Here is a 23,260-nt window from a genome sequence, read left to right on the forward strand (position 1 = left end):
GGCTGTCTCAGAAGGTTTACAAAAATATAGTTTGTTGAAAAAAAGTTTCCATGTGATAAAATATATTCGCTATTAATTACCACACCACACAGTATATTTCCTTTAGGGGAAATGTACTCAGGAAAGATAAAAATGTTGCAATGTCAAAAGCTGGAAGCTGTTGTGTCTTCTAAATCTACTTTTATAAGAACAGCCCATGTTGCTGTCTGCTCTAGTTCTGAGGGAGACATTAACAAGCTAACAAGACCATAACTGATTCTCTACTTGACAGCACAACCTAAAATTGATCATGAACACCAAGAAACCTTATACGTACTCTCTGCACATAATACTTATTGGTGTTTATTGCACGCATGTGGTTACAGCTGGTAAGTTTTATCTTATTACACTTACTATTTTAGTACGTAAAGAGGAGAAGTATTTATAAAAATTATTTTAATCACACATTTAGGTTTTATTAATATTATTTATCTGTAAAGCGCTTCAATCTTACGTAGCGTTGCGTAAACAAATCTAGTTTCAGAGGAATAGGCCCTGTTCCAAAGAACTTACAGTCTACAGGTTAAGGGTGTCGATACGTAAGGTTTGGGGTAGCTTGTCACTTGCATTGTAGTTGCAGTAGTGAGTCAAGGCAGTTTAAGATTTTTTTTTCTGGTAGGATGAGAAGCAGAAGAGAGATTGTAAGCCCCTCTGAATATGTGGGTTTTCAAAGAGCATCTAAAGCTATACAAGGTTGGAGATAGATTTATGGAGTGGGGTAGAGAGTTCCAGAGGACATGAGCAGTGCGTGAGAAGTCTTGGAGGCATAAAAAGGGACATAGAGAGTGGAGAAATGTAGGTCAGAGGTTGATCAAAGAGAAAGGCTTGGGGAGTTTTGGAGATAAGAGTGGGAATATAGTTGGAAGTGAGGCTGTTGAGTGCTTTATAGGTAAGGGTTAATTCTTTGAATTGTATTCTAGAGTGTATGGGGAGCCAGTGTAGAGGCTGGCAGAGCAGAGAAGCTGATGTAGATAGGCAGAGTCTAGATGAAGAATTCATGACAGATTGGAGGGGGGAGATGCATTGTTTGGGAAGGCCATTAAGAAGCTGGTTGTATTTTTTATAGTTTCCTGAGTAAAGAAAGGTCAAATTATGGAAATGTTGCATAGTTTTGCACAGCAGGATTTGGTGAGAGCTTGAATATGTGGAGTGAATGTGAGTTAAAAATCAAGTGTGACCCCAAGACAGCAGCCCCGGGGAAAGGTGCTGAGAATAAATTCTCCAACATTAAGAGAAATGCCAGGTGTAGGATGTCTCAGAGAGGGACAAATAAGAAGCAGCTCAGTTTGAGATAGATTGAGAGGTAGCAATAGCTCAGCCTACCTTGACTGTGCAACAACTTAGAAGGTGCTGTATGGAGTGCCCGCCCACTGTCTGTCTAGTCAGGAATCACATTTCATCATTAAAGGGACACTGAACCCAAATTTTTTCTTTCCTGATTCAGATAGAGCATGAAATTTTAAGCAACTTTCTAATTTACTCCTATTATCAAATTTTCTTCATTCTCTTGGTATCTTTATTTGAAATGCAAGAATGTAAGTTTAGATGCTGGGCCATTTTTGGTGAACAACCTGGGTTGTTCTTGCTGATTGGTGGATAAATTCATCCACCAATAAAAAAGTGCTGTCCAGAGTACTGAATAAAAGAAAGCTTAGATGCCTTCTTTTTCAAATAAAAATAGCAAGAGAAAAAATTGATAATAGGAGTAAATTAGAAAGTTGCTTCAAATTGCATGCTCTGGGGCCCATTTATCAAGCTCCGTATGGAGCTTGTGGGCCCGTGTTTCAGATTTGCCAGAAACACAAGTTAATGAGCAGCGGCCTAAAGACCGCTGCTCCCTAACCCTGTCCGCCTGCTCTGATGATGCGGACAGGAATCGCCGGAAATCAACCCGATCGAGTACGATCAGGTTGATTGACACCCCCCTGATGGTGGCCGATTGGCCGCGAGCATGCAGGGGGCGGCGTTGCACCAGCAGCTCACAAGAGCTGCTGGTGCATTGCTGAATACAGAGAGCGTATTGCTCTCCGCATTCAGCGATGTCTGTCGGACCTGATCCGCACTGTCGGATCAGGTCCGACAGACATATGATAAATAGGCCCCTCTATCTGAATCACGAAAGAAAAAAATTGGGTTCAGTGTCCCTTTAAGCTCTCATATCTGCCTCTTGGAACTGACTATCTGTGCTGTGGAAGATGGTAATCTGGGCAACAGAAATATAGTGCTGCATCTGCCTTTGTGCACAGCAATTTTTGTTTTGAACGTGCAATGTCTGTACCAATAGCAGCAGGAGAGGTAATTATTTTAGTGCTTCTCTCCACTCTGCACTGCGTGTCCTGTGTGAGCAGGGCTGGGTTCCACTATATAGTTCCCCATGTATAGGGCTGCTGGAGTGTGCAATGCAGGATAGCAGCAGTCTTTATTCTGTTTTGGCTGCTGGCCCCCTGGCTGTGCTTTATTACAAGCTTCTGCAAGCATCAGACAGCAACCGTGGCTTTAGGAGGGCAGAGCTGTCAGCCTTTCACATCCTCCCTCCACCAGGCCGATCGGCAGGGCAGTTTCTAGAGAATCTGGCTTCCTGGGTGAATGTCTAAAATATGCCCCCCCCCAACAATTCTAAAGTGCAAACTTCAATGCCTCATTGTGTTTAGTTTTAAATATAGCCCCCACAGAGGCACCTGCAAGCAAAACACATGTGTACACTCAAACACAGACACACATAAGGGGTTAAAGGACCAATGTCGAGCGGGTGCAGCATAACAACTTACTTAACTCTAAATTAAGAAATAACAACACAACAACCAGATGTAGGTCATTTATTAAATAAGAGTCACTCCTTGACTAGTTTTATTATAAAACATCAAGGCCTTCCAATAACTTTCAACTATAACTCATTTACCTGTGTACAATTAAATGCATATAAACTCTTAAACATTAATTAACCATTAAGCGGCAATGTTTACCTATGGAAACCCATATGACGCGAGAAGCAGCCCCCAGGCAAACGGAAATAAAGCGGAGCCCGGCAAACAACGCGGTACCAGATAGAAGGATGAAACTCGAGCTGTTCGGCCCGCCGCAAGCAAGGAGGTGTTTTCCCCATTCAAGCGTCTGAGTACGTCACACCCCCTGCAATGGCGTCACTCCTCCCCGCTTTCTATCTGCCGCCTCGGATGTTACCGCCCGACTTTAGGGTGTAACACCGCTTAAACCTTATTGGACCTCCAGACCGGCCAGGCGAACATCAAGCTGGTACTGAGGGGAGCTGAAAAACATTACAACCCTGGACTTACCCCAAAGACCCTAGGTTGACTAACCCTGTCCGGAGCCAGGGGAAACTACCTTAACTTCTAAATACCATTCTGCCGCTCTAAAGGGGTGGGTGGGTGAAGATCGGTGATGTTCCGGAACAGAAAGAGGGCCTCAAACTCCCAGGAACCCCTTCTTAAATGGACACTGTACCCAAAAATTTTCTTTCGTGATTCAGATTGAGCATGAAATTTTAAGCAACTTTCTAATTTACTCCTATAATCAAATTTTCTTCATTCTCTTGGTATCTTTATTTGAAACAAAAAAAAAAAGCTTAGATGCCTTCTTTTTCAAATAATGATAGCAAGAGAACAAAGAAAAATTGATAATAGGAGTAAATTAGAAAGTTGCTTAAAATTGCATGCTCTTTCTGAATTACAAAAGAAAAAAATTGGGTTCAGTAACCCTTTAACTCTGAGTAGAGACCTCTCCCTTAGATCTGCAACAATGTTGCCAATCTAACTCTCAGCTCCACACACACTCCTCCTCCCTGAATCCTTAACCCTTAAGCTGTTCCAGGCTAATCTGGAGCCCTACACTTTCATGTACGATGAACATACACATGAGCACAAACATACAGATATACCTATATATGCATACATATATACTGTGTATATATATATATATATATATATATATATATATATATATATATATATATATACTGTATATACAGTATATATATATATATATATATATACACACACACAGTATATACACATAAATCTACTTTGATTTCTCACTACTAGATTTAGATTATATTTAGTGTGATCTGGTATGGGAATATTTTATTTTTAACCTGTAACTTGTGTGTGCTCTGTAATTAAAGGGAAATTGAAGAGTGCAAAAAAATGGATTGGTACATTTTACTATAGCATTATTGCTTGCAAATAATTATGGGCTAGATTACAAGTGGAGCTCTAATTTAACGGGCATACGTTAAATAACCATCGATAAAGTGGCTGGTTAATGCTACTGCAAGAACACGGTAGCACTTTGCTCTCAAGTTTATTAACCAGAGATCAGATCTCTGGTTAATGAATAAAATGTACTCAAATTGCCCCCAAAATAAAGTGTATGGTTCCTTTTTAGAAATAAAAATGTGTAACATCTTTATTTTTTTTTAAATAAGTGCACAAAGCAGTTATAAGTGGTTAACGTGAGTGGATGTGGGGTGCCTTTTCATTGTGGTCTATGGGGACTGTGTATTTACTTGAAATATATATGTATATGCTTATATACATATATATATTTAGTGTTATTATGTGTATATACACATATAAACAAATAAAGATACAGTATATGTATATGCTTATATACATATATATATATTTAGTGTTATTATGTGTATATACACATATAAACAAATAAAGATACAGTATATGTATATGCTTATATACATATATATATATATATATTTAGTGTTATTATGTGTATATACACATAAAAAAAAAAAAAAGATACAGTATATGTATATGCTTATATACATATATATATATATATATATATATATATATATATATATATATATATATATATTTAGTGTTATTATGTGTATATACACATATAAAAAATAAAGATATATGTATATATTCATATACTGTACATATATATTTTATATTTTCTGCCCAACGCTCCAGACTTTCCCCCTGTGCTAGGTTCTGTGCCATATCTACCGGCATCAGAACAAGCTCCCATTGGAGCCAATGAACCGTGCTCTTGTGAACACAAGGTCGTGTTCGCATTGCACTTAACTTTTAATACCAGTGCACGCAAAAGCACAATTTTGCGCTCCACACATAATCTAGGCCTATGTGTTTAACAATTGCAAAAGGGTTAAACAAATTGTTAAAGTGAACTTCAGAGAAGCATTGCTTTTCTAGGTTAAACACAGTTATATGCAAGCAACAGTATACAATTTTTCCACTTTTTTGTACCTCTAAAAGGCAAGGAATTCGAAGAAAGGAAGGATGGGGGGGGGGGAAAGTAGTGTGTCTATAAATATCAAACAATCCACTTAAGTGAAAGATATACCACTATAAGTAGAGCCTCTTAGACCACAGTATCAGCTCCTAATGAAAGCATTACCTCCAAGGGTTTCCTCCTCAAAACAATGCCCATGAAATGGATATCAGACCTGCAGTACATAATTTATACCAGGTCCCGTTATGCCAGGGTGCAGAGACTAGTACACATTTGAGCACTTTATGGCCGATACTTTCTGCATTTCTCACCCTCTTGGCGCGGTCCCATCAGCTGGCAAAGAGTACTCCCATCATCCATAACGTCACGGTCTGTGAAGAGAGAGGCGGATAGGGTAGAGGCTCGCAGTGGAAGTCCATGCTGTTGCAAGCAATCCTGCTGGTGATTGTAGAGATAGAAGAAGAAAAGCAGATTTGCTTGGTAAAAACAAATGTTCTTTATTTAAAAAATTTAAAGTTTCCATGGAGAAACAAAGTGAGAGTAAGTGAGCGTAGCATCGAAGGCTTACACGTTTCAGCTTAAAGCCTTATTCATAGCCTGTAGTGCTATGCTAAACATAAGGTATAAAAAGGGGATAGTACCATCCAATAGGTTAAAACAAGAAACGCCCATCAAGCTGTCAGCGAATGAACGGCACAGTGTTAACAACAAAACAGGTGAGAATTAAAGAACAGGTATATCCAAACAGAATAGTGGGTGTTAAAATACAAACTAACCGAATATGTACTGACCACCATGCTGCACAAAATAATTGTAATTGTTACATAATATATACAATGTCAAAAATAACAAGAAACAATAATTGATTGATTTATATTAAAAATAAAAAATATAACATGAAATATATTATTTTTCTATGTTTAATATAAATCATTAAATCTAGTGAAATGCTTGTGCAATGCCGCCTCCTGCAGATTTGCGGCCATTTGGCCGCTAGCGGGGGGTGTCAATCATCCTGATTGTATCTGATCGGGATGATTGCTGTCCGCCTCCTCAGAGGTGGCGAATGAGTTAAGGAGCAGCAGTCTTAAGACCGCTGCTTCTTAAATTATGTTTCCGGTGAGCCTGAAGGCTTGCACAGAAACTGCTGCATTCGCAGCATCATAAATCGTCCCCTCTATATTTATACACACACCAAATAATAGGCGCAAGATGTAGCATATTATATGGCTGTCTAGCCAGTAGAGGGCTAATAACACAGCAATACAAAGAATATTTATGTATACTATTTTAATTAGAGGTAAAGCTTCCCATACAGAATGGTATTGCAAATACAGAACTCTCACAACCATAGAAAGCGTTATCCTGCCAACTTGGAATTTCATCATTTGCAGTCATTTTTCATATTTAGTGACATCACAGTAAGAGACGTCATAGGAAGACATGTCACATGAAGTAAAGCAATATGCAAAAACAAAAACTTTTTAAACATGGTAAAGAATAAAAAGATTTTGTTTTACTTTAGAATTGGTTCTAAATAATAGAAAACAGTCTGCATCACTAGTCAAAATGTATTAAAGTATCTAATTGAAACAAATGATATTTGTGCACATATATTTACAAAACTTTTACTATTAACAGTCATTAATACTTCCAAGAGAACATAAAAATAGAAGAATTATCACACTATTGCAGTAAAGTTATAATGAAACATAAACCATCTCCTAATCAATTATTTTTAACTGTCCAGTTCTTATATATTATCACTTCCCTATATATAATACTATTGCAGGGCTCAGCTAAGTGTTTAAGGACACACAGAACAGAAGTGACACAAACGTACCTTAAATCCACTGTCCTAATAGCCAGCAGAAATGCTTCCTAAGTTATCCTGGAATCCTAATGGCACTCTGAGGACAGAGGTACAGGGGAGGAGCTAGGCTGCATTGTGTCAAATTACTATAAACAGGAGGAGAGACACAAACACTCAGTGCAGCTGATCTTACTGTGTGATAATGCACAGCACTGGACTTGGTGAGCTGTTAGGGGCAAATTATTTTATCTGACAGCAATTTTCATATTTTTTCACTGTGTGTAGGAAGTGGAGTATATTTAAAATTCATACTAAAGTCTGTAAGCTGCAGACGATACAAAGTTAAAAAATATGAAGATTATTGTCAAACTAAATAATGCAAAGATACAAACAATAAATTATCTACAGAAGTAGCCAAGTAATCCCCCTCTTTTACAACAAATCAGAACAGCTCCTTACCTAGTGGGGAAGAGCTGTTTGTAATTGTTTTTTCTTCTGATTTGTGGCAGTTTAAACTTAACTTTGATCATTCAGACAAGGTGCAGCAAGAAGCAGTGTTCCCTCTGAGGTCAGTTTTATATGTGGCCCAGCAGTGAAACAGTTAAGTAGGTAACCACACCCTGCAATTAGCAAGCACTGCACAATGCAAACTATAAGGTACGGTTCTCTTATTAAAGGGACAGTCTACTCCAGAATTTTTTATTTTTTTTAATAGATAATCCCTTTATTACCCATTCCCCAGTTTTGCATAACCAACACTGTTATATTAATACACTTTTTATCTCTGTGTTTAACTTGTTTCTAAGCCTCTGCAGACTCCCTTCTTATTTCAGTACTTTTGACAGACATGCAGTTTATCCAATCAGTGCTGACTCTTAAATAACTCCACTGGAGTGAGGGCAATGTTATCTTTATGACACACATGAACTAACAGTGTCTAACTCTAAAGAAAACTGTCATAATGCACTGAGATAAGAGGCAGTTCAATGGCTTAGAAATTAGCACATAAGTCTATCTAGGTTTAGCTTTCCACAAATAATACAAAGAAAGCAAAGTAAATTTGATTATAAAAGTATATTGGAAAGTTGTTCAAAATTGCATGTACTATATGAATCATGAAAGTTTAATTTTGACTAGAATGCCCTTTTAACTGTTTTACTGCTGGCCTGCATACAAAACTGGCCTTAGAGGGAACACTGGCAAGGAGTCCCTGCCTAGACCTGCTCTGAGTGATAAAGCAGATCCTCCCTATTCACTTGTGTCACACATGCCGCAGATCAGCTGCAGCCCTCCAAATATCATGGAGGGGACATTTCCAGGGGCAAAAAACTAAATCCGGGGACTATCCGTGGAAATCAGGGACTGTTGGCAACTATGACACGATCCAGAAGCAATATCTGCAAGCTCTATTCTTAGCCTGCTCAGGAAGGGATCCACAGCTTTTAGCAGTCAAACACTGCATGAAAGAGTTACAGGTCTTTAAAAGCTGTGCTTGTATGATCAATCAAGTGCTATTTTAGGTGGTGAACTGCTGGTGAACTGCTTGTGCAATGTCGCCCCCTGCAGATTCGCGGCCAATCGACCGCTAGCAGGGGGTGCAAACAACCCGATCGTATAGGATCGGGCGGAGTGATGTCCGCAGTCTCAGAACAGGCGGACCAGTTAAGGAGCAGCGGTCTTAAGACCAAAGCTGGGGGAATGGGTAGCTGTGCAAAGCTGGGGAATGGGTAGTAAAGGTGTTACCTTTCATTTTAAACAATAGCAATTCTGGTTTAGACTGTCCCTTTAATAAAGTTAATCATGTCCCACACTAATGGGTTCATAGAGGAGATAATAAATTAGCTAAAGGCCTAGGTTTCTCTGAAAGGGTGATAAACTTAAAAAATGTTAACATGTTTCAGCAAAACCATTTAAAACCACTTAAATAATTCAAGGGATAAAAGGAAATGCAGGGTTGTGCACAACTGATTTCTAAAGGTTTATAGTTCACTGTGGGTGATAAGGACAACTTCCACAGCTGTGATGGTGATCAGGGACATGACTACACAACAATAAAACACAAGTAGCTTTATTCAAGAGAGGAGCATCCATTTAATACAACTCCAAGGATTTTTGCCAGAGAAAGAAGGCTCCCAGTTTATTCGAATAAAGTGATTATTTTATTCACAAACGGGTATATTACGAGTTTTGAGCGCTATAGGGAAATTAACAACAAAGGTGGCATTATTTAATCCCCTATAGCGCTGCCATTACAAGTTTTAAAAAAACAGGCTTGTGCGTGCGATATGGTGCTTTTAAGCTCCATACCGCACCAAAAACAAGCACTGTTTTAACGTGCTCGTGCATGCTTTCCCCATAGACATCAATAGGGAGAGCGGGTCAGAAAAAAGTCTAACAACTGCGATCGTGGAATGAAAAGCTCCGTAACACAGCCCCATTGATGTTTATTGGGTAAAAAATCTAACGTATAAACCTAACAATAGGATTTAAGCAGCTCTCATTCTATTGGCTGATTCATCATCCAATAGTATTAGAGCTGCTTAAGTCCTATTGGCTGATTTGAACAGCCAATCGGATTTTAGCAGCTCTAATTCCTATTGGCTGATTCAAATCTTTCAGCCAATAGTAATGCAAGGGACGCCATTTTGAACCTTGCATTGAAGATTCAGTGTACAGCGGTGACCGTATGAAGAGGATGCTCCACGCCGGATGTCTTCAGGATGGACCCACTCCACGCAACCAGGATCAAGATAGAAGATGCCGCCTGGATGAAGATTGAAGAGGCCGCCTGGATGAAGACTTCTCTGCCGGGATGAAGATCGTTCAAGCAGGACTTAAAAAACTGTAAGTGGATCGTCTGGGGTTAGTGTTAGTTTTTTAATTTTTTTTGGGTGGGTTTTATTTTTAGATTAGGGTTTGGGCAGTAAAAGAGCTAAATGCCCTTTTAAGGGCAATGCCCATACAAATGCCCTTTTCAGGGGAATGGGTAGCTTAGAGTTTTTTAAATTTAGGTTATTTATTTTGGGGGGATGGTGGGTTTTACTGTTGGGGGGGTCTTTGTATTTTTTTTTACAGGTAAAAAAGCTAATATCTTTGGGGCAATGCCCCACAAAAGGCCCTTTTAAGGGCCATTGATAGTTTAGTGTAGGCTAGGTTTTTTTTTATTTTGGGTGGGCTTTTTTATTTTGATAGGGCTATTAGATTAGGTGTAATTCTTTTTTATTTTTGATAATTTCGTTTGTTATTTTCCGTAATTTAGTGTTTGTTATTTTTTGTAATTTAGTCTTTTTTTTTTAATTAGCTTGTAATTTTTAGAGTAGTGTTAGGATTTTTTTAATGTGTAGTCTAGTTTATTTAATTGGTAGTTAGTTTAATTTTAGTTTAATAATTATATTTGTCTAATTGTTAGTTTAAACTTAGTTTTTTTAATTTGACAGGTAAGTTTTAATTTAATTTAAGAAAGGGAAATTGTAATTTTAATATAACGTTAGGGGGCAATAAGCCATTAGGTTTAGGAGTTACAAGTTTAAATTAGTTTATTGCGATGTGGGGGCTTCCAGTTTAGGGGTTAATAGCCGAATTTATTATATTTCATTGTGGGGAGCTTTCGGTTTAGGGTTTAATAGGTTTATTATAGTGGCGGCGGTGTAGGGCTTAATAACTTTAGTATAGTGGGGGCGATGTGGGCGGACGGCAGATTAGGGGTTAATAATATTTAAATAGTGTTTGTGATGCTTGAGGGCGGTGGTTTAGGGGTTAATAACTTTAGTATAGTGGGGGCGATGTGGGCGGACGGCAGATTAGGGGTTAATAATATTTAAATAGTGTTTGTGATGCTTGAGGGCGGTGGTTTAGGGGTTAATAACTTTAGTATAGTGGTGACAATGTCGGGGAGTGGCGGAATAGGGGTTAATACATTTTATTAGTGACGGTGATGTCGGGAGCGGCAGATTAGGGGTTAATAAATTTAATATAGTGTTTGCGATGCGGGAGGGCCTCGGTTTAGGGGTTAATAGGTAGTTTATGGGTGTTAGCGTACTTTTTAACACATTAGTTATGAGTTTTATGTTACAGTTTTGTAGCGTAAAACTCATAACTACTGACTTTAGATGGCATTATGGATCTTGTCATTTTAGAGTGTAACGCTTGCTTTTTAGCCTCCCAGAAAAACTCGTAATACCAGCGCTATGGAAATCACATGCAAAAACGTCATTTTTAAGAGTGCGGTACTGACATTGCGTTACAGGCTAAAAGGTTTGCGGTACACCTATACCGACAAGACTTGTATGGCTGCGTTAGGGAAAATGATGCATTATGGGCCACAACGCTGCTATTTGACTCATAACGCTCAACTCGTAATCTAGCTGATAGCAATTTCCACAAGAGATACATTTTACTCTTTAAAAATCAATTTGTCTAACTGAAATCCAAATAATTTATAATGAATCACAATCCTTAGCCAGAATCAGACTATAACTGTAAAGCATAGTACAGATGTTATACAGACATTGGGGCCCATTTATCAAAGGGCTTGCGGACCTGATCCGACACTGCGGATCAGGTCCGCAAGACCTCGCTAAATGCGGAGAGCAATACGCTCTCCGCATTTAACATTGCACCAGCAGCTCACAAGAGCTGCTGGTGCAACGCCGCCCCCTGCTGACTCGCGGCCAATCGGCCGCCAGCAGGGAGGTGTCAATCAACCCGATCGTATTCGATCGGGTTGATTTCCGGCGATTTCTGTCCGCCTGCTCAGAGCAGGCGGACAGGGTTATGGAGCAGCGGTCTTTAGACCGCTGCTTCATAACTTGTGTTTCTGGCGAGTCTGAAGACTCGCCAGAAACACGGCCCTTCAAGCTCCATACGGAGCTTGATAAATGGGCCTGTATAACTGTAAAGCATAGTACAGATGTATTATAGGCACTTCTTGGATTTGTAGAAAAAAAATCCAATGAGTGCATATTATTGTGCATCTATATATTCATTATAGCTATTTTCTGTTTTTTAGTCTGTATTTATTTGTGTATGTGTGTAAATGTGTGTATCTGAGTCTTTATATGTGAGTGTTTTTGTGTCTTTTAATGTAAATGTGTGTGTCTCATTACTCAGAGTGTCTCTAAGTTTTTTTTGAGTGTTTGTATTTGTCTGTTAGTGTGTTCATGTTTCTCTGAGTTTTGCTGTATGAGTGTGTGTGGTTGTGTTCCTTTGAATGTTTGTATTTTTTTTATTTTTTTTATTTAAATTAGGGCTTGTTTTTCCCTCAAAAGAGCTGTAATCACTTTAGGGCACTGGTTTTCAAACCTGTCCTAGGCCTCCCCAACAGTCCAGGTTTTCTGGATAACATTGGATGAGAGCAGGAGAAATAACCAGGTCTACTAATCAGCTGATTGTTTCACCTGTGTTCTAGTTCAGATACCCACAAAATATGGCCTGTTAGGGATGCCTGAGGAAAGGTTTGAAAAACAGTGCTTTAGGACTATGTACTACAAAATACCCTTCTTAGGGAAATTATTTTTTTAGGTTAGGGATTTTTATTTGTTTAAGTATATAGCTTTATCATTTTAGGGCAATACCTACAAAATTCTCTTATGAGGGCAATTTTTAGTGGTGTTTTTTTAGGGTAGGCTTTTTTTTTTGGGGGGGGGGTTACTTGGGATTTTTTTTTATCTTTTTGTAACAGTAGTTTTTCTATTTTGTTACTTACGGGGTGTGGCAAAGAGCCAAAGAGCTAAGGAGTGGTTAGCTGGCCTAACTGAGTAAATGGTCTTTCATCTAAAATTTTTGCTTGAAAGTTTCTGTGTATCTGGACAATATCTCAGAAATGTTACAACAAATTTATCAACCTATATAACGCTGAGGGATGCAATTATAATCTTTCTTCTGGTCTTTGTTGGGGGCTGGAAAAAAACTGTCAATCAGCTTTCTTGGATTCTCTTAAATTACTTAAATTGGTAGGGCAATTTTGATAAGAGGTTGTGCTTGCAACCTTATATTTTGACACCTGTTACTTTGTGTTTTATGCTGATTTTAAAATATATGTATTTACTATGCATTCACCTTCTTTTTCAATTCCTAAATACTCTTCAGGTCTATCTTCATCTTCTGAATAAGGGACTTCCCCAAGGGAATCGCTGATTCGACTTCACTATCTGAAAAGGTTACCCTTTAGGGGAATATCCCTGCTTCTTATTACTGCCCTTCCTGGATCTAATTCTCCTTGTCCAATTAGTGTTTACCTCTCTGCTAGTTTGGGACCTTTGTCGTCTATTCCAAATGTAAATTTTATTCTAATCATAATCAGTCTGGTCCCTAAGGTATTTTCCATGTTTTATCTCTAGGAGTAATTTCTTTGCCTCTGCTACCGCCCCCTGGAGCATATGATAAAAAGTGGGATATTGGGGTTCCTGACTACTTAAGTTTAATTCAACTTGAATTGAATATATCTGCTTTGCTAAGGCTATTAACTGTTCTTAGATTCATTAAGCAAAAGCATCAGTTTGAAAGAACATTCAGACAAAGCCCTGTTCCAGATACTTGTGAATTCTTGGTCCTCTGTGAAAAAGGTTGGTAACTTGTTTTTTTCATAAACCTCTAGGTATAATACCCAATTTGTGATATTTATCAAATGTCCAAATGTGCCATTTACATTTATCCTCTTTTATCAATAGAATCTCCATTTCTTCAAATAATCTGCTCAATGTGAATTTAGAGTTGTCTGTAGTAAAAACACTTTCTTATTCAGTCAAGTTCCATCCTCTCTCCTTTGTTGATTTCAGTGAATAAAAACCTCATATTGCAATTGCCATTGATACTATTGCTCATTGTGAATCCAAAGGAAATAGTGTTATTTACTCTTGGATTATAAGCATCTATATATTTGTTTGCTTAGTGAAATTCTTATTACACCTCAGCCACCAAGCTACTCAAAAACAGTGTTACATAGGCCGTAAGCGAGAAGAACTCCCAAGTTTCCAAAAACAAACAAATGTTCAAATGGCTATAAAGCACCTGTATTTGAAGTACTGTTTTCCTGTATGCTTATAATTTCATTAAGTAATCTGGTTCAATCCTTCATTCACCTCTTGCACCCCTTTTAATGATTATCCATGGCACAAGAGAAGCACGCTTAATACAATGAAAATCATTTCTCACCTCGGTATATTCAAATGTCTGCAGAGACCCCTTTCCCAGTCTGTCCCAACAGACCAGTTTACTCTGAGTCTATGAGTAACATCAGGCATTCATTGCAATTTGTAATCCACAATGGCTTCCTCATCCGCTTGCCTTCTCCCTGGGTGTGACGTCCTCAGTGCAGATCACGTGACCTCAGGATGATGTTCAATCAGTAATGCTTGTGTGCAAAACGTCAAAGTCCTGGGGTGCTGAGAGGGCCCCAGATTGATAGCCGTGCATCATCAAATCTTCAATAAATCCACCTGATAAATACCATAAGAGGGTGCACCAGCCAAGGGGTAAAACATAACTTTTAATAATTAAAGTTAAAAATCATAACAAAACAATGGCATTAAAGTTGGATACCATCGCTAGCAGAAATCTCCTAGCTTACGCGTTTCGCCCATTGCCATACTCATAGCTGTGAGAGACTTCAACTAACCCTTAATTATTAAAAAAAATAAAAACACTCATTATTGGTTAAAACCATTAGCCAATGAGAAACCCAAATTCCAACTCGCTAAATCATGGAGGTGATAAACTGGATTAGAAATGCTAACAAACAGCCCATACTAATTCGGAATCTACATATCTCAATTCTAGTTTTAATTCAAATTTGAATTTTAAATAGCTTTTAGAAAATCTCCTTTTTGATTTTTTATGTCTTTCTCTTGTTTACTAATATTTTTGATCTTGCAAGGACCTTTATCTAATAGATATATTTATTCAACATTTTCATTCAACCTTTTGACAAAAAAAACCAAAACAACTTTCATCTTAAAAAATATTACTCTAAAAAGTGCCCTGAAAAGGGCATTGGGCTGGGCATTGCCTTTTGCTGCCCAGAGAAAAAAAAAATTCATCATCTAAAGAGTAAACCCCCCAAAAAAACAACAACAAGAAAAAAAACACTAAACCCCAAGATGGTACTCACCAAAGATGAACCCGGGGTTGGGGGGTTAATGCTAGAGGGGGAGTTTTTTCACTTTAGTTAAATACCCTATGAAGGCCCCTTTTAAGGGCTATTTGTAGTTTAGTGCTAGAATATTTTTATTTTTATTTTGGGGTTGTTTCTTTGGGGGGTTAGAATAGGCATAACTCTTTCATTATTTTTGGTAATGTGTTTGTTATATTTTGTAGTTTGTTTTACTGTAATGTTAGGTTGTTTATTTGTTTTTTACTGTAATATTAGTTGTTGTTTTTTAAAAAAAAAGGTAATGTTAGATTTTTTGTATTTTTCAGGTAAGTTTTTATTTTTTCAAAGGTAGTTAGTTTTTTCTTTCATGTAAGTGGCAAGAGTCCATGAGCTAGTGGTGTCTGGGATATACATTCCTACCTGGAGGTGGCAAAGTTTCCCAAACCTCAAAATGCCTATAACTACATCTCCCACCTCACTCATACTTCAGTTTCACAAACTTTGCCTTCGTTGGAGGATGGTGAAGCAAGTTGTGCTTGATTTCTTCTGTGAAAGGCGTTTCTAAGCATTTTGAAGCCCAGTTCCTCTCAAAGTACAATCGGCTAGATTACGAGTTTTGCGTTAGAGGCTGTGCGGTGCTAATGAGCATTTTATGATCACCGCTCACTTACAGACAGCGCTGGTATTACGGGTTTTTACAAACCCGGCGTTAACAGACAAGAAGTGAGCGTGGAGCAAAATTTTGCTCCACATCTCACTCCAATACCAGCGCTGATTACGTTAGCGGTGAGTTGGTGAAACGTGCTTGTGCACGATTTCCCCATAGGAATCAACGGGGAGAGCCGCCTGAAAAAAAGTCTAACACCTGCAAAAAAGCAGTCTAAACACCCCTAATCTTACATTTATTAACCCCTAATCTGCCACCCCTGACATCGCCGACACTGCATTACATTTATTAACCCCTAAATCTGCCGCTCCGGACACCGCCGCCACCTACATTATACTTATGAACCCCAAATCTGCTGCTCCCAACATCGCCGCCCCCTACATTATATTTATTAACCCCTAATCTGCCACCCCCAATGTCACCGCCACCTACCTACACTTATTAATCCCTAATCTGCCGCCCCCAACGTCGCCGCCATTATAATAAACATATTAACCCCTAAACCGCCGCACTCCCACCTCGCAAACATTAGTTAAATATTATTAACCCCTAATCTGCCGGCCCTAACATCGCCGCCACCTACATTATATTTATTAACGTCGCTGCCACTATTCTAAATTTATTAACCCCTAAACCTAAGTCTAACCCTAACCCCCCTAACTTAAATATAATTTAAATAAATCTAAATAAAACTCCTATCATTAACTAAATTATTCCTATTTAAAACAAAATACAATCAGCCAATAGAATGCAAGCTTAATCCTATTGGCTGATTGGATCAGCCAATAGGATTGAACTTCAATCCTATTTGCTGATTGCATCAGCCAATAGGATTTTTTCTACCTTAATTCCGATTAGCTGATAGAATTCTATCAGCCAATCGAAATTGAAGGGACGCCATCTTGGATGACATCACTTAAAGGTACCTTCATTCAGTAACAAGACTCCAGATGAAGAGGATGCTCCGCGTCGGATGTCTTGAAGATTGACCCGCTTCATGCCGGATGCATGAAGATAGAAGAAGCCGTCTGGATGAAGACTTCTGCCCGTCTGGAGGACCACTTCGCCCGGCTTGGATGAGGACTTCTCCCGGCTTCGTTGAGGAGTTCGGACTGGTTGGATGAAGACTTCTCCCGGTAAGGTGATCTTCAAGGGGTTAGTGTTAGATTTTTTTAAGGGGGTATTGGGTTGGTTTTAGAGTAGGGTTGGTTGTGTGGGTGGTGTTTTTTAATGTTGGGGGGGATTTGTAATTTTTTTTACAGGTAAAAGAGCTGATTACTTTGGGGCACTGCCCCGCAAAAGGCCCTTTTAAGGGCTATTTGTTATTTTTTTGGGGGGGGGCTTTTTTATTTTGTTAGTGGGATTAGATTAGGTGTAATTAGTTTAAAAATCTTGTAATTTGTTTATTATTTTCTGTAATTTAGTGTTTGTTTTTTCTGTACTTTAGCTAATTTAATTGTATTTAATTGTATTTAATTTATTTAATTTATTTAATTATAGTGTAGTGTTAGGTATTATTGCAACTTAGGTTAGCTTTTATTTTACAGGTACTTTTGTATTTATTTTAGCTAGGTAGTTTATTAAATAGTTAATAACTATTTAGTAACTATTCTACCTAGTTAAAATAAATACAAACATGACTGTAAAATAAACCCTGAGATAGCTACAATGTAACTATTAGTTATATTGTAGCTAGCTTAGGGTTTATTTTATAGGTATTTAGTTTTAAATAGGAATAATTTACTTAATGATAGGAATTTTATTTAGATTTATTTAAATTATATTTAAGTAAGGGGGGGTTAGGGTTAGACTTAGATTTAGGGGTTAATACATTTAGTATAGTGGCAGCAACATTGGGGGCGGCAGATTAGGGTTAATAAATGTAGGTAGGTGTTGGCGATGTTAGGGACTGCAGATTAGGGGTTAATAAAATTTAACTAGTGTTTGCGAGGTGGGATTGCGGCGGTTTAGGGGTTAATATATTTATATTATTAGTGGCGGCGATGTCCGGTTCGGCAGATTAGGGGTTAAAAATTGTTATTTTAGTGTTTGCGATGTGGGAGGGCCTCGGTTTAGGGGTTAATAGGTAGTTTATGGGTGTAAGTGTACTTTTTAGCACTTTAGTTAAGAGTTTTTTGCTACGGCGTTGTACCATATAACTGTTAACTATTGACTTTAAAATGCGGTACCAGTCTTGACAAGAGAGGGTCTACCGCTCACTTTTTGTGAGACTCGTAATACCGGCGCTATGCAAGTCCCATTGAAAAAATAGGATACGCAATTTACGTAAATGGATTTGCGGTATTTCCAAGTCTGGCCAAAAAAGTGAGCATTAGTCCTATACCTGCAAGACTCGTAATACTAGAGGGCGTTAAAAAGCAGCATTAGGACCGACTAACGCTGCTTTTTAAGCCTAACGCAAAACTCGTAATCTAGCCATGTGTTTGTCTTAGGGATGTGAAGGGAGTATTTGCCTAATGATGCCATGTTTTTACCTATGGGAAATCTATTCTAAGGCTCTCTGTAAATTCGGTCGTGGGGATTCATCTGCGACCTCCCTTTACAGATTGACATTATACAGCTCTACCATTACCTCTGCTGACATGTTTCAGCTGTCTGCTATATGTGGATGGATGTTCAGGTAAGTATGTTTTTTTAAGACACTCTCAGCTATGTTTGGCACTTTATATTTTTAAAGTTTTAAATATATATTGCATATATTTGCCATGAGTCAGGTCTATGTTTATTTCCCTTTGCAGGCTAACAGTTTCAGCATGGAGAATTATGTTTGGGAGAAATTTAGTAAATTCTTTTCTTACCTGAGATTCAAACTAGTTGTAACTTCGGTCTTGTTTTTTCAAATGTTCGCTGGCAAATTAGACTCGCAATGGCGCAAAATACTTCTATTTATTGCATCATTCTTGGCGCAAATTTTTTTTGTGCGAAGGTTGCGTTTGTTGTGACGCGAGTCACGTCATTTCTTGCGTCTTTGTTGACACCTTTTATAACGCAAGTTATGTAATTTCCTGTTATCCTTAGGGCCAAAACTTTTTTTCTCAGCATTTGCGTCATCTTTGTTGGCGTCATTTTTGGCGCCAAAAATTTTGTTATAATAAGTCTCCCTTTTTTGCTCTCTGCTTTCATTTGTTATAGATGGCTATTTTGTTTGCTTTTGCTTTTCATATAAGCATTTTTTTCCATTCCTGAAACTGCTATTTTGTGGAAATTTAATATTTTGTTTAAATTTTATTTTTTATTTTTTGTTACATTTTTCAAGATGTCTCAAACTGATCCTGCCTCTGATGTTACTGTAGGAACCATGTTGCCTGAAAACAAATCTACCAAAGCTAAGTGTGTATGTTGTCATGTCAATTGGTTGATCTTCCTTCTTCAGCTCAAGTATGTGGCACTTATTATGAGAAATTGTTTCATGCTGATAATGTTTTTTTATAAGTACAAATACATCAACTGTTAAACCTTCACAGTCAAATATGCATGATATTCCTGTAGATATAAAAGATTATATTGCTGCAGCCATAGAGAAGGCTATGACTGCTATTCCGCCTTCAAATAAATGTAAAAGGTCTCTCCTTACTTCTCATAAGTCTGATGAAGTTTGTATTGATCAACAGCATACTGAAGTTTTTTCTGCTGATGAGGATTTCTCTGGCTCAGAGGATCATACTTCAGACTCTGAAATTGATAAATTATCCTTTCTTTTTAAGATGGAATATATCCGTTCTGTGTTAAAGGAAGTATTGTTTACTTTGGGTATTGAGGAATCTAGTCCTCTTGATAACAAGAATAGCAAACGTTTGAATTCTGTTTTTAAGACTTCTGAAGTTTTTTCTATTCCAGATGCTATCTCTAATATGATTACTAAGGAATCGTCTAAGCCTGGTACTTCTTTTAATCCTTCTTCTAGGTTTCAAAAGTTGTATCCTTTACCTGTGTCCCATTTGGAGCTTTGGGGAAAAGTCCCTAAGGTTGATGGCGCTATTTCTACTCTTGCTAAACGTATTACTATTCCTATGGAAGATAGTACTTCTTTTAAGGATCCCTCAGATAGGAAGATTGATTCTTATCTTAGGAAGGCATAGCTACATACTGGCTATATTCTTAGACCTGCTATTTCTGTAGCTGATGTTGCTGGTGCTTCAACTTGTTGGTTGGATAGTTTAGCACAGCAGTTATCAGATCCTAATTTGTCTAGCATTGTTCTTTTACTTCAACATGCTAATTATTTAATTTACGATGCTATATTTGATATTATTAAGATTTATATTAATTCTATGGGGCATATTTATCAAGCTCTGAATGGAGCTTGATGCCCTGTGTTTTTGGCGAGCCTGCAGGCTCGCCAGAAACAGCAGTTATGAAGAAGCGGTCACAAAGACCGCTGCTCCATAACATGTCCGCCTGCTCTGAGCAGGCGGACAGACATTGCTGGAAATCAACCCGATCGAGTACAATCGGATTGATTGACACCCCCCTGCTGGCGGCCTATTGGCCGTGAGTCTGCAGGTGGCGGCATTGCACCAGCAGCTCTTATGAGCTGCTGGTGCAATGTTGAATACGGCGAGCGTATTGCTCGCCGTATTCAGCGAGGTCTGTCGGACCTGATCCGCACTGTCGGATCAGGTCTGACAGACCTTGATAACTTGGGGCCTATGTCTTTAGTTATTCTATCTAGAAGAGCTTTATGGCTTAAATCATGGAATGCTGATATGGTGTCTAACTCTAGATTACTATCTTTCGCCTAGATTTAGAGTTTTGTCGGTAAAGACCCGCGGTGCTAACGAGCCTTTTTTTTCCAGAAATAAATTTAATTTTTAATTTTTTACATATGCAAAATCATAAAAAAAAAAAAAAAAGAAGAACACAAAAGATGAGAGCTTACTCATATCCACACATACCCCATCCACCCCATACCCCACACATACCCCATCCACCAAACATATCCATACTCCCTCCAAGGAATCCTAAACATAAACTGTAGAAAAATACTCAAATATAGAGTAATAAATCTAAGCAGGAAAACACCCCCTGGGCGTCCCCAGGGAGTGAAGACACACTCCACCTGTCACTCAAAAAGATATGTTGGTATAGCTTCAAATGTAGTAAAACAAACCATAGTGCACAATATTTCACAATGTAACAATATCCTCATATAACATCAATTATGGTCCAGAAAATCAACAATCCATGTTATGATATTTGTATCCAAACTGAAAAAGAAAAAAGAGACTTTCTTGTGTAAAGTTCAAAAATAAAAATACAAACTCAAATGTCCTTTCATGTATAAGACCCAAACCAGAAATAAAAGTTCTTGGTGCAATATATGAAAGATGGTCTGAGAAATAATAACTTAAGCCAGCACTAGAACTCAGATCCTGTGGGTATAAAATGTTATATGCTCACTCAGTGAAATTGATGTACAATAGAATGTCCTTATTAGAGGCTTGTGAAGAAGGCACTTTATACAGTAAAAATGCAGCCCATATTGTATACGGCTTGAATCTCAATTTTGAAACCACCGATATATGTTGCCGGTTGCCAAACTAATAGCGAGGTACATTCATGTAGTAAGTCCAACCTCACACCCTTTAATGTTCACTCACGGTAAAGCTATAGTATTGTGTGGTATACCTGAATGCTCCTAATCTGTACCAGGACAGATCAATAAGTTGCAGCATCAGTGTCTCTGTTCAGGTAACTGTAATTATAACAAAGCTGCAGGGCCAGTCGTAAGCCACGATATTACCTGTGTCATCAGATTTGCCAGTACCGTGAGACTCTGTCTCCAGCGTAATCTTCGGTGTGGAAATGGACTCACTGTTGTAGGTATCCCATCTCGCTCCTTCCTTTCCACAGGCTAACCGGTGATCGAATGCAGTATAGGCCGTGGTTGCCGTAATCAGGGTAAGTGCAGGTGATGGAGTCTTTGCTGGTTCCGACGCGTGTTTTGACGTGCGTTTCGGGGACTCCTCCCCTTTGTCAAGGAATGTCCAGCCTCAGTGTGAAGGTGAAATTTAAACGCAATGTAAGGTTGCCTATTGGTTGTTAATTATGTGCACCTTCAAATGATACAAGACATATTGCTAAATATGGATATGGATAAAGCTCACAGATCTGCCACTCAAACAACATTCATTACAGATCAATTTATGTTTCAGTTTAATTTCTCTACTTATGAGAAAAACTTATTTTTTTGGATGTGGATTTAATTTTTTTAGCGGAAAATGGCTGTTTTTAGTTTTATTCCTCCCTCTCTAGTGACTCTTCTGTGGAGTACCACATCTTGGGTATTACTATCTAATAAGTCCCTAGCTCATGGACTCTTGCCAATTACGTGAAAGAAAACATAATTTATGTAAGAACTTACCTGATAAATTAATTTCTTTCATATTGGAGCCCACAAGACCCACCCTTTTTATGGTGGTTATGTTTTTTTGTATAAAGCACAATTATATTTCCAGTTTCTTTTTTTGATGCTTTTTACTCCTTTTTCTATCACCTCAGTTCTTGGCTATTTGTTAAACTGAATTGTGGATGTGGTGAGGGGTGTATTTATAGGCATTTTGAGCTTTGGGAAACTTTGCTCCTCCTCGTAGGATTGTATATCCCATACGTCACTAGCTCATGGACTCTTGCCAATATGAAAGAAATTAATTTATCAGGTAAATTCTTACATAAATTATGTGTTTTTTTAGCAGGGTTAGGTTTTTTTATTTGTAATTTAATTTATTTAATTGATAATTATTTTAATTTTAGTTTAATAGTAATGTTAGTTTAATATATAGTTTAAACTTAGGTTTTTTTAATTCCACAGGTAAGTTTTTATTTTTTTTAAGATAGGGGTATTGTAATTTTAATTTAAAGTTAGGGGGTTGTTAGGTTTAGGGGTTAATAGTTTAATTTAGTTTTTGGTGATGTGGGGGGCTGGCAGTTTAGGGGTTAATAGGTTTATTTAGTGGTATTGATGTAGGAGGCCAGAGGTTTAGGGGTTAATAACTTTATTTAGTAGTGGCGATGTCGGGGACCGGTTAAATAGGGGTTAATATCTTTATTATAGTGGCGGCTATATCGGGAGTTGCAGATTAGGGGTTAATTAATTTATTTCGGTGGCGTCGATATCGGGAGCGGCAGATTAGGGATTAAAGGGACACTTAACCCACATTTTTTCTTTCGTGATTCAGATAGAGCATGCAATTTTAAGCAACTTTTTAATTTACTCCTATTATCAAATTTTCTTCATTCTCTTGGTATCTTTATTTGAAAAGCAAGAATGTAAGTTTAGATGGCGGCCCATTTTTTGTGAACAACCTGGGTTGTCCTTGCTGATTGGACAGCACCAATAAACAAGTGCTTCCCAGGGTACTCAACCACAAATTAGCTGGCTCCTTAGCTTAAATGCCTT

The 23,260-nt window shown here is 38.0% G+C and overlaps 1 protein-coding gene across 1 annotated transcript in view; it reads left to right on the plus strand.

The window, feature by feature from the left end:
- The first annotated feature begins 237 nt into the window (after nucleotides 1–237).
- LOC128652216 (cell surface glycoprotein CD200 receptor 1-B-like) overlaps nucleotides 238–23,260 on the plus strand; it is a 57,899-nt gene continuing 34,876 nt past the window's right edge. The window contains exon 1 of the mRNA XM_053705151.1: nucleotides 238–368. Coding sequence (XP_053561126.1) covers nucleotides 290–368 — 79 coding nt within the window. The 5' untranslated portion in view covers nucleotides 238–289. The remainder of the gene's footprint in view (nucleotides 369–23,260) is intronic.

Source organism: Bombina bombina, chromosome 3 (assembly GCF_027579735.1).
Source record: "Bombina bombina isolate aBomBom1 chromosome 3, aBomBom1.pri, whole genome shotgun sequence".
Classification (NCBI taxonomy): Eukaryota; Metazoa; Chordata; class Amphibia; order Anura; family Bombinatoridae; genus Bombina; species Bombina bombina.